At 40.0% G+C, this 12,686-nt stretch overlaps 1 protein-coding gene across 13 annotated transcripts in view; it reads left to right on the top strand.

Annotated features, from left to right (window-relative positions):
* The window catches only part of enox2 (ecto-NOX disulfide-thiol exchanger 2), a 158,357-nt gene that overhangs the window by 111,520 nt on the left and 34,151 nt on the right, over nucleotides 1-12,686 (top strand). For 12 of the 13 annotated variants that reach the window (XM_020101940.2, XM_069531068.1, XM_020100324.2 and 9 more), the window contains one exon: nucleotides 7,731-7,886. The exons of the other annotated variant lie outside the window; for it this stretch is intronic. In XM_020101940.2, coding sequence (XP_019957499.1) covers nucleotides 7,731-7,886 — 156 coding nt within the window. The remainder of the gene's footprint in view (nucleotides 1-7,730; nucleotides 7,887-12,686) is intronic. 13 annotated transcript variants of the gene reach the window in all.

Raw genomic sequence — 12,686 nt, 5'->3', positions numbered from 1 at the left:
TATCACAGGTAACAGCATGACTGATTACATGGATTCTAGTATCTAGTTCTCACTTGAGCAAAAAGTAAAGATGCCTTCGAATCACAAAATCCATTCAGTCATGAGCATTACACCATATGGTTGGGAAGCTCCGAACCTGATAAGTGAAATTCCAGAGTAGTGTTAACTGTGAGAATGGAGGGGAAAAAATCCCAGCGGCAACCACAGGAATCAACATCTGGTTCCAACATCTTTGACATCTGACAGAGAGGCAGAGAGAATATCCCATTCCAGGAGTGTTCACCATGTATTTCCCCGTCCTTCATCAGCGTTCTCTCCGGCACGTCCAGACTATAAGCAAAACCAGATGTAGAGCTAAAGAGTTCCTTTTCCTACATTTCTCTGAAAATTGTGACCTCCCAAGATGGTTTTTATTATCTACAATGCTTGACAGTATTGTATCACTGTTGTATTTTATATTCAAACGCAGCCAGTTCCTTAGTTCAGTTGGCTTTGATCAATAGACATCAGCAGGGGTTTGCTGCATTTCAAATGTGACAAAACATTTACACGTGAACATTTAGTTAAAAAATCAGAAAAATATGCATGAATTAAATGAGTCACCATTTGTTGACACCATCATAGATGTGTTAATTTAATTCTGTGTTTTAGCATTGAGATGATAATGATGATATTGTGTTGGACTGTGTGACAGTGAGAGGTGTTTTCAATATCCTGCATGGCTCTTGAATACAAATGGAGAACAAAAAACAACTCAATATCTCAGTATCATATTGTGCATTGTAAAAAAAGAAGTATTGCACACATTTATAATCAATCTTTGAGTGGAAATATTGCACATGTACACTAAAGATCTGGATGTATAGAATACAATCTAAACTGTTGTCGTAAATAATATTTATATTCTGTGTTTATTCGTATTCAATCACCTCTGCTAAGAAGGTTTTCGTCTGAGTCTGTCCATTTTGTTAGTTGTTTGTTAGTGAGCTCAATCATACAAAAAACTACCAAATGGATCGCCATGAAACTTGTTGGAGGGATGCAGTACAGCTCAGGAAAGAATTCTTAAAATCTTGGTGCAGATCTGGATCAGTACTGGATCCAGAAATATATTTTTCATTTCATTGTGAGATGATGTGTTGATTTGAGAGAATAATTCATGGATCTCGATTGAAAAACCAGGCCTGTATAGGGCACTGATATTTGAGTGTGTGCAATTCTGGTCACTTTACTTGTGGGTGTGGGCGGAGGTATGCATGCACTCACTGAGTGCCATTCTAGTTTTCACTACATTTCCTCTTGTGCTGCTACTTTGATGTATGGTTGTGTCAAATTGATCAGTGAAGGTGTCTTATCACCTTATCGTACAATCTCAGTAATAAACATCAGAATGAAGTGATGTCTAAGAATGAAACAAAAACAAATCATGATAAACATTTTGAAGGAAATAATTTTTGGCCTTAGAGTTTATATAAATGCAACATTTAAACTATCTAGACTGATGTGTTGAGCTAAGAAAGGATGTTAGCCGCCGACACACACACACACACACACACAGCAGGAAACCATTTAGCTTCTTACACACGTGTTTGCAAGTTTATCAAAATTAATTTAGATGCACATTCTTATGCATGAAAACGCTCACAAACACAAGCCCCCTGGAGAATAGATAAGCAGGCTCCGGGGACAGATGACCGTTCCCTGAATAAACAGCTACTCCTTTGTCTGCTGCATCCCACTCATCCTCATCCCTTCCCCACGGTTTCCACCCCCATCCCCCCTCCACACACAGACAAACACACACAAAACCCACAGTGGAATATATGAAAACTCAGTGACTTCGTGTCATGCCTCATAAGCAAGCATCCCAACGTACACACACACACCTACTCACACACAAACACAGACATATGAATCAGGGCCTTCTCGTTCTCACACATTAGCTCACTGTAACATCAGGAAATTCATTTGATGACAGTCATTCCTTTGCCCTTAGCGTTTCCCAAATTCTTGGCCTGGATGATGTGTCCTTTTTTTTGCTGACTGCTTAGGAGTTGCACTGGTACGGTGCCAGAGGTTTTTTGGCGGAGTGTAGGCGGGGTGGAGAGGCAAAGGCATTCCTTACTCTGGATATACAATTTGTCTGGCAAAGAATAGAGCGGTAGTTATAGAGCTACTGAAATGGGACTTTCTGACAGTAATTTCTATCCATGGCAGATTGAAGGCAAGTTACTGTTAAAGGTTAGATTTGTTATGGATATTTGAGTATTGAGGTGTCAGACAAGGAAGATGGATTTGGATGTCAGCATAAGGAAGTGGTTTCTTATTTAGATGCAGTGGAATAGGGAGACCTTTCATAAACAGGAAGGAGTTTTTATTTCTGTCCTGCAGAGGACCGTAAGTAGAGCCAGAGACGTTCATATGAAAATGCAAAGTGGGTGACTCAGTGAGGCAGACTCCAGCCACTGGTTGGGTTCCAGGTGGTGTGGCTAGCTCGCCTCATTAAAGAATATTATCCAGCATGCCCCACAGCAACCACCATGTCCCCTCCAAACTCCCACTCTACGCTCACTGCTAGATTTCCCTGGAAATCTGAGACACTAACAGCCGGGAGCTTCACACAATCAAATGCTGTATTTTTTTTATTAATCTCCCTGCAGCTCCCGATCGAGGGGCAGCTCTAAACATTACTGTTGAACAAACCTCCAGGAAATAACGACAAAAGTATGTTATGATGGAGAGGAGGAGGAGGAGGAGGAGGAGGATGTCTGTAACAGCTCAGTGTGTATGTTACTGTACAAGAAAGAAGTATTAGCAGGGTGGTGTTTTCTGGTTTCCCACATGAGAGAGAACAGAGACTGAAGCTCACAGAGAAGTGCGGTAAAAGGATCATATGGACACGTGTGGGTGGACCCGGCCCCAGGTTTCTTTTGTTGTTCTTCTTCAAGAGGACCCTTGTGCTCTCAAAATCTCTCTGTGGACTTTCTACTGAGTCAGAGACCTTCTCTTCCTGTCTCTCGCTGAGTGCACTGCATATTGTCTCGCAGTATATCCACTCTTATATCCGCTCAAGTGTTTAACATACACATTTTTTTATGTGAGAATGTTTTTAAAAAGACTGCATGAAGAAAATTAGTATTGTCTTTTAATGCCATGTGTACCTTTTTTCATATTCTACACAATATGTATATGTTTCAGTATAAAATGTAAAGGCAGAATTAATGAAGACTGGTCAGATGTTTTTCACAACAAGCTCCTTCTTTTAGAAATGGAGAGAAATTCTAATTTTTCTCAGGTTAGTGCAGTGACTAACAATCATTTTCAGTCAGTTTGCTGATTATTTTCTTGATTGAAGTAATTGTGTGGGCTGTAAAATCCCTGGATGCTGAGACATGGCCTTCATGTATTCCTAGATCTCAAGTATAATCTTTCAAGTACTTTGTTTTATTCAAACCAACAATTGCATATTTCAGTTTTCTATCATAGGAAGTATGAAGTCAAGTCACAATCAGTCTTAAGAATTATTCTATTGTAAGTAAGTGAAGTATGAGAACGTGTTGGGCTAATTTTAGCTTGTTTTAATGCTGTTGCATTTGAAGATTACATCTTATTTTGTAGGTTCAACACATTTCAAATGTAAAATCATAATCTGTAAATCAGTGCTTCAAAATAAAATCATTTTCAAAATGATTGATTATTATCCACATGAATTAATATATTTACATTCCTAACATCCAGTGTTGCATCTTCATTCTCCGTTACCACTTACTGGTTGCTGGGGGACTGGAGCCGATTTCCAGTCGACATTGGGGCGAGAGACGGGACTGATCGCCAGTGTGTCACAGGTCTGACACATATTCTCACCTATAGTTTAGGGTCATGAATCAGCGAAACCTGCATGTGTTTGCACTGTGGGAGGACGGCAGAGTAGCCGGAGGCAGTGGGAGAACATGCAGCCTCCACACAGAGAAGACAGAACCAGGGTTCAATCCCAGAACCTTGTTGTTGTGAGGCGACATATGAGTGAATGTACTTGTATAACAAAGTCTGTTGTTATTGTGACTACTCACTTTTAGAACTTAAATGTTTCTTTTGAGCCACATTCAAGCCACAAATGTCAAATATAATCAATAGTGTGCTGCTTCAAATAGAGTTCACATAATGGGGAGAATTTCTATTCAGAAGATTAATTGTTCCAACAGGAGCTAAGAGTCCTACTAGATACAAGACGTTTGAAATGTTGTGAACAATGGAGGATTCTAATGGTGTTGTTGGTGTCAAACATCTGGATGATAGTGGTTTTGTGTTCATTTATTTCTCACAGGATTTTGGATTTATTGTTATTAAATAAGCAACTATTGCCACGATGACACACTAACGCTCTCATCCCCAGTGACATCGACTGTTTATTAACCTCATTCCACTTTCACGTGAGCGGCTACAAATGTGATTTAGGATTGATCCTAAAATCGAATCGAACAGCTGTAATGTTAGCGCTGCTCCATGGACTGGCTTTATTTTTAAGCCTTTTTTTCTTTGGCATTTTCACTGTGATAGTTTACACTTACAGAGGAGAAAAAAAGATGGTGGCAGGTAACAAATAACACAGGTCAGATTTATGACAATAACTGTACATTTTTTTAACTCAGATCACAGGTCAAGAGTAGTATAGCAAGCGTTTTCTAGAGAAATTAATTAGAAATCAATATCATTTCCCTTCTCTCCTATAGTTGGCTACATTAAAATATCTACATGCTTTTCAAAATGTGTGCTCTGCTTTTTCTTGTTGTGAATCTGCTGCCATTTCTGTTTAAACTTGACAGGTTATGTTCTTTGCAGCTAAACAAGTTATTTTAAAAGGTATGCATCGTACCTCAATGTTTATATCCACAAAAAAAGATTTCAGGAACTTCCTGAGAATTAACGTCCATGTGCTGTTCCAGAGGCGAAAGTTCCCCCTGCACATTGTGATTTGCAGCCAAAGCCCTGAGAAGATTAAGCAAATTATTTCTTTCTGCCTCCTCTTTCACGACACACTTGCATTCTCGTCCTCTGCAGAAGTGGACAACAAGACCTGGATTCTGACAGCCGTCTTTGCAATTGTGTGTTGTTTTTTTTTATGCTGCATACAAATTCTGCACAAAACCATAAAACTACCATATTTGACCAGTCAGCAGCATTCAGTGCTTTTAGCCTTACCCAAAAAGTTCCTTAACCTTCAGAAAGTGCTGCTCCATGAGCAGAATTTCTTGGGGGGGGAGTGGGACATAATTTAAACCATGATTCCTCCGGTGGAATTAAGCTCAGGTTGGGGAACTGACTCCTTCAGAAGGTTCCTGTTTCTCGGGGAAAGTTTCCCTGGTGGAAATTCACCTAAAAAATTAATCAGGTGGTGTCACTTGTGGGTAAAAAAAAGGTTTTTACAATCTTGTACTGTAGGACATCCATAACTTTTAGATGTTATTCCCTTACAGCTGCATCTGGGAAGTGTTTAATGTCTGGGCACCTCAACTCAGTGCAGACTACAGTCAAATCCACCAGTTTAATACTTTTTCAAATGTATAATCTGCTCAAATATGTATAATATAAAGTCTAATTTAAATCTGCAACCTAACAGAAAATCCCAGCGCCAATGAAATACAGCACTCATGGTGTATGTTCATCTGCGTCTTCTTACAAGGTTCGCTATAATGAATAGCACTGAGGGAGGGGAAATCATGTATGTTACTGATGAAACATGTCCTCAAGCTATGTTGCCGGAAAAATGGAGATGATAGAACTCTGCTGTGGCCGGAAATTCTTCAGTAGAAGTAAATCTCCTTTATTACAGATGGTTGTGCGACATGTTAGCTTGGGGACTCAGGCTCCTAATGGACGAGGATAAATACGTAGACACACACACACAGACTCCAGAGGGAACATGAGCAGCACTGCAGTGAAATTGCACCAGCCATGCCCTGATGTAAGATCGTGTCCTCCATGCGAGCTGAATTCTAGTTTCTGTACACCCGTACACAATACAAATGTATAAGCATGTTCCCTTATTTTACCCCTGGAACAGTGGGAGCTTTGGTTTGGCAGAAAATGGAGAATGATTTCCAGAGAAATGATTTCCTGGATATGTGTTCGTCCATAGGGCAACGTCCTACACACTGAATTTAGTCCTGGTGTATATTCTCTTTTAGTTCCTCTGTCCTCTCTCTCTCTCTCTCTCTCTGCAGTGTTTGGTATTCAGTCTGACTGTTGCACCACCCTCCCGTCTTCCATCCACCCTTTCTTATCATCCCTTCTGCTATCTGTCTTACTTTCCTCCACTCTAACGTGCAGAAGAAGTCATCAATCGCCTGGCAACCAGGGACCCTCTTATCACCACTCCTCTTACTCTGACTCCTCGTTTAGAGATAGATGGTGAGGTCATCAATAGACATAAAGTTTCCATCCATTTTCCTTTAATGTACTTCTCCCTCTCCTTTTTTTCTTCTTCTTTTTTTGGACTGTTTGCTTTTCTCCGTCTTGCCTCTATTTCTCGGTCTTCATTTTTGTTCTTCAGTCAGTTTTATCAGTCCGGAGTATTTATTACACCCTCCTCTGCTCCAGGGACCTATATTGCGAGTCTTCTGTAATGTGCACTTTAATCTCTTTCACTGCTCGTCCTTTAATTCATCCATTTTCTCTCCTACAGTAGATTGAGAGGAACTCACTTGTAAGAAAAAGTTCTATCTATCACTTGTTAAAGTTGTGTACGGTAGAACTGTAAATATCATTTCTCCTTCACTGGATGCTGCTGTTTTAGAAAAGTCACAGGTTAACTGCTGTTATTCTCTATTTTATAGAATTTTGATGAAGTGAAGGCGTGGGTATTTTAATTAAAGTTGAATTTAAAACTAAAATTGTAAAAAACAGTTTTTGATGAATCATTTTCCTTAATATCTACCTACCTATCTATCTCTATCTATCTCTATCTATCTCTATCTATCTATCTCTATCTATCCATCCATTTTACATCAATCATCCATTCATCCAACAAAAAAGTGAAGAAAAGCTGAGGGAATAGGTCTAATATAAAAGATTGTTAATTTTTTCTTCCTGTTTGTTTTTGCATTTCATGATTTTCAAAATCAGCACAAAAAAAAATTATACCATCTCGCGTGTCAACTTGATTTTGCCACATGTCTAGTAAATTTCCGTGTGCGTATAATTTTAAGTGAAGGATTTGTTTTAGTGACTACTGCTCCTGCGTGCCGTGCACACACACAGGTGCGTTAAACATTTCTCACCCGGCGGTGTAATTGTCAACTCTGAATCCTCTGCATGTGATGTTGAGGCACATACTGGAGGGAAGCAGCATTTCCATTTCAAAAAGCTCCATACTGGGAGGCTTGTGCACATAAAGGCACACGTGGTGCTGGCGTGTGTAGGTGTGCGCATATTTTCCCAACTGCGGTGTGAGGAAATATTGTAGAGGTTTTTCTGTTATGTAGGTTAGATCCATCCATGTACGTCATCTATAGGGTTAGCATTCAAACAACTGGAGTGACTGGAGAGAGAGACTCAGTTAAAACCTTGAGAAATATCCATGTTGTTGACAGGATGATTTATTCACTAATGGATGTGGGTTCCATTCCTGTATTGGCTGCTGGTGTGTCACAGATGTTGACAGTTTTTCTCAATGTCACTGTGTAGCTGTTATTTTCTTTTCCATCTCATTCATACTTCGCTCCTGCCCACAGATTTTGACCCCAACCTTGGAATGATGGCTGGAATCACCCCCATGAACCCCATGATGCCTGGCATCGGTATCGTGCCTGCACAGCTCTCCCAGGATTTACCGGTTGTCAAGGAGATCATCCACTGCAAGACCTGCACCCTATTCCCCCCGAACCCCAGTAAGCCATGATATCACATTAATACTACACCAGCTCCCCCAACCACCAATAACCCAACATTTTGTTCTATTACATCTCTTTTGCACCAATACTAGTGGGTATACGCAGGTTTTTTAAACCTGGGTAAATCTGCGATTGACCTCTTTCCCACTGCCAGTAGCTTGAAAAGCTCCCCTCTTTGTCTTTGTCTCTTGTCATTCGGTTTTTGACCAGTGGAAAAGGTGCTTTGGCGTCTTTAAATAAAGGAGTCACACATTTGAAGGCCTCTGATAATCACTTGGCCTTGGAAACAGCTGCTTGGTAAAATCATTAAAAAAGCTTTTTTTCTTTTTGAAGCTTTGAATCATATCTCACGTGGATACAGTTGCTCATTTTTAATGATCACTTTATATATGTAATATATGTAATTCTTGTGAGTAACAATAATTTTCATTATTGATTAAACTGCTTATATGAAAGTGATTGAAATTAGGAACTAAAAAAATTTGTGAAATGATGAGAACGCATCTGAAGATATTGAGAGAGAAAGCGTCCATTTGTTCACATTTTGGAGAAGATGTCAGAGAAATGTTAGTATTTCAGCTTGAAAGCTGAGACATTTCCATGGCAACTCACTTTGTATACTCTTGACAAGAGGTGTGCTGCACAAGCTGTTTATATTTATCTCACCTCCGCCTTCCAATTATCCAGAGTTAGAAGGCAGGTAGTGGGGGATCCTTTGATTGATCCAACCTTCGCATTTCAGATTCCCTCCAACAGAAAAGTTTGTGCCTGGGGCCTCATTTCAAACAGGTATTACATGTCACCTTCAAAGTGAACTAAAACTAAAGCTCTGCACCACAGTTGCATTTGGGAGCCTACGATCCCTTCATGAAGCAAAACACACACAGTTGTATTCTCAAAAGCAAATATGTGTTTTTCTACCACAGCCATGCAGCTGTTTTTGAGATATGCATGTGTTTACTGTGGTGTTCTTTATGCCTCAGTATAAACTGCCAGCGTCACAATATGGTGCAGGGAGAAAAGCTGATTAAAGTTTAACTTCACTTAGGAACATCTTTCTATGTTTCATCCTCAGTAGCGCAGATAGAGAAATGAACGAGGTGCTGTGACAGGACACATTTAAACCCTGAGGCTGAGGGGAGGATTTGCTTGTCAAGAAATTATCCAACGACGTTGGAGCCTGGAGCCCGTGTTGTGGCACAACAAGAACTGTAGCCTGTGTTTTGTGTCACCTGTTGTACATTCATTCATTGTTTTCATAACTACTCGAAACTACTGGACGAATTACCACCAAACTGGGTGGAAGGATGCAATATAGTTAAGCAATGAATCTATTACATTTGGCTGTGGATCCAGATCAGGGGGCAGAGCCAGGATTGGGTGTTTTTCAACATTTTTATTAATTTCTCAGAGAGTTATCTAGGACTCTCTATGAAAAAAAAATCTTACAGATTTAGAGGATTGTTATCAATACAGATCCAAATAAAGAATCTGCATGTAAGTGATTTAAATGTGGTTTCATTAGGGGTGCATGCTGTTTTCATCTGCTGTGTGGTAACAAATAGGGTTAGAAACCTGTACGTACCACCAGTGTGTAGCTGTGAACACAACGTGGCCTTAACTATAAGGTTTGTTTTTATTTAAGGGGACTGTTGGGCCTGGGTAGAGTTGTGCACTCAACTGGGTGCCATTCTGGTTTGAATTCCTTGATTTTTATGGCTTAATAATTGATAATATATCCCCGAGAATCAAAATGTTTTACACTACACTGATTTTGTACCTTTTTTTTTAAATTATTTTTTTATTCTATCTACTTTCTTGCTTTTCTGCTCCGTCCCAGTTGCTCTCAACTCATTCTTTTGATCTCCATCTCTTCTTAAGATCTCTTTTGCCTGTCACCTATTTCGGTGTCACAAGATGCAGTTAATCTCTAAGCCAAGTATTCAGACATCTGAGGAAAAACAGCCCACGCTTGATACTGCTCATGAAAGTCGAGTCTTTAAGAAGCCAGCAGGGTTTGGTTACGCCCTCGAGAGAATTGCTACCTCAGTTTGGCGGATGATGTGAGTCTGTGACCTCCGAGTTGTGTTGTAAGGGGCCAACAGCTCCTGGTCGCATCTCTGAAGGCAACTTGGTTCAAACTGAGGAGCCTGAAGGCAATTTAAAGTCTTAGATTAATGTGTTTTGCAAGGTCATGGCTTGTCAACAATTCAGATTTTCATTGTTACTCAGTAAAGATCTGTTTCTGCTAATTAAGGGTGAAGAGATTGTATTTCCTCTGGATTGTATTTCTGCTCAGTCCCAGTTATGTAGTTCTGTTGACTTAATTTGACTTTGACCTCCAGTCTGCACCAGGTTGGTCTGCAGCCATCTGGAAGGAGTTTGTGGTGTAAGTGAACACCTCCAAATTTAAAAGGAAAACATTAGGTAGAAAGAAGTGAGGTTACCAGACTCCGCAGGCTACAAGGCACCACCAGTATAACACACTCGAATCTCCAGTTCAACTGATGACAGTTTAGTTCCATTGTGGGTAATTTAGGCACCATTTTTGTTATCCTGTGCATTCTATAGAAATAAAATGTCTCTAGGTCTGTGACCCTCTTGAACATCTTACAAGTGTCCATCACTCTGAAAATGTTATTATAGTGCAGTACTCTAGTACTTTAAGAGGGAGCATGAGATCCACACAGTTGAACTGGTGCAGCATGGCAGTGATGGATGCTTTTTACTCAACTATTGTAGAAAAAAGGGAGCTGAGCCTCGAGACAAATCTCTTGATCTACTACTCAATCTACCCACTACCAAGAACCCACAATCAAGGGTCATGATTTGTGGGTAGTGACTGAAAGACTGAGATAGATGCTGCAAGCAGCCTCATTAGGTTTCGTTTGCTGGCTGGTGTCTTTACACTGAAAAAGGAGGCAGTTAAGGTGGAGGTATTTCGAACATGATCAACCTAAAGCAAAAGAACAAAAACTCACTGATTCCAGCGTCTCAGTTTCTGGTTTTCTTAACCTTGTATGATACAAAACTGATTATGTTTGGGTTGTGGATTATTACGATTTGTCATTGTTTTTCAGTCAAAAAAGTGTTTTAAGATATCACTGTAGGCTGTTGTTATTGACATTCTTATTACTCTGCTCGAGCGATGGGCAGTGGTCGGAATCATTATGTGTTGAGAGCATGATATGTCAAAACTGCCTTAAGAGAATTTCTTTAAATTTAGTACAAACCTTTGGTTGGACTCAGATGAAATTATGAGATTTTGGTGATCAAGGTCAGTGTGACCACATCTGAGTGTGAAAAAAATATATATATGTGGACTGAATGTGCGCTGGTTGGCAGAGGCATACAACCATAGGGTGGTAATTTGCATTTGCGACATTCTTTACAACTGACTTTTTATAGCTTTATAGCAAATAAAGCTTGCGCTAGTGAATACTGAAACAGTTGCAGAGATTTTATAGCATTTTTCTTAATCACTTGACAGAACCCTCATTCACCAATCAGTTCTATCCTGAGAGTATGTGACACAGCGTTACTGAGACATATGCTAACATACCAGACCAGACCCAGAGAGTGGTACAGAGTGCATAAAGCCCCCCAGGGCTGCAAGTGCCCCAGGATTCCCCCCGAAGAGCTGGAGGACATAGCTGGAGAGAGAGACACCAGGCAACCCCCCAGCTAATGCTACCTGGACCTGCAGAGAGCAGAGGAAAATTGATGGTTGGGTAGAAAACCTTCTCGGGCTTTTTCCCCACATGGCAACAACACCTTTGCAATCACCTCTCTGAACAAGTAAATACCACGTTTTTTGAAAGTTCTTGAATAAAGCAGTTCACCACGTTATTGGTTCCACCAGGAAGAAAACATGCCAGTTCCTTCACATCAAATAAAGGTGTATAATGTGGTCACAAAGTCAGCACTTTAGCATATGTTTCACTAAAGCTGCATCACCACCGAAATAGAGCTGATGGGGAAATGAGAGGAGAACATGATGATAGAGGCGTATCATTATTCCACACTGTGCTCTCCAAAGTGCCTTTAGATGCAAAGTATTGATGTTGGATGATGTCAATTGATGAAGAAAATGATATAAAAATCCCTGCAGCAAGTCTAAGGGAGAAAGTAAACATTATTCCAGTATTCCTTAGTGTAATGATTATTCTCTCTGCTATGCCATGATTTGTTTGTTCTACAGAATGTTGCAAATGCAAATAGTAGGACATGTCGATAAGAGGATCCCAAAGTGAGAACTAAAATCGCCTTTTTTTCGACCAGCAGAAAGAAAACCAGAAGCTGAATCTGTGATGTCAGTGTGCATCTCCGTAAAGCTCTTCTCTTGTAGTGTCCTTTCTCCTTTTGTCTTCAGTCAAACTCTCTGCATTCAGCTTTGATCCCTCTTCACAGCCGCTTCTTCCCACTCACCAATGTATTGCTGAGGTGGTGTAGTAGTACCTTTGTTTTTCCTCTGAATGGTTTGTAGAGACTCAACACTTTGACCTGTGGTTTTGCTTTGATAGTTAAATTTGGACATATACTCAGTGTTGTCTGTTTCTCTGACTCTTTGAAACTTCTGAAGGCAGGGTCAAATAGATTTTATAAATTAGCTCTAAGGGAAGATGAAACAGATTCTGTTGAGCTTTGAGGATTCTAGCGTGTGCATCCATGTATGTACATATATGCACTGTCCCTTACGCCTGAATGAAGACAGATGTTTGTCCATTTCTTTCCAAAAAAAAAAAGAAGAATATTTGTTGACTAACAGTTGAAAGAATTCTTCAGCTGATTAGTTGT

Source organism: Paralichthys olivaceus, chromosome 9 (assembly GCF_024713975.1).
Source record: "Paralichthys olivaceus isolate ysfri-2021 chromosome 9, ASM2471397v2, whole genome shotgun sequence".
Taxonomy (NCBI): Eukaryota; Metazoa; Chordata; class Actinopteri; order Pleuronectiformes; family Paralichthyidae; genus Paralichthys; species Paralichthys olivaceus.
The sequence above is the reverse complement of the archived record's forward strand: the minus strand, read 5'-3'. Positions and strand labels throughout refer to the sequence as shown.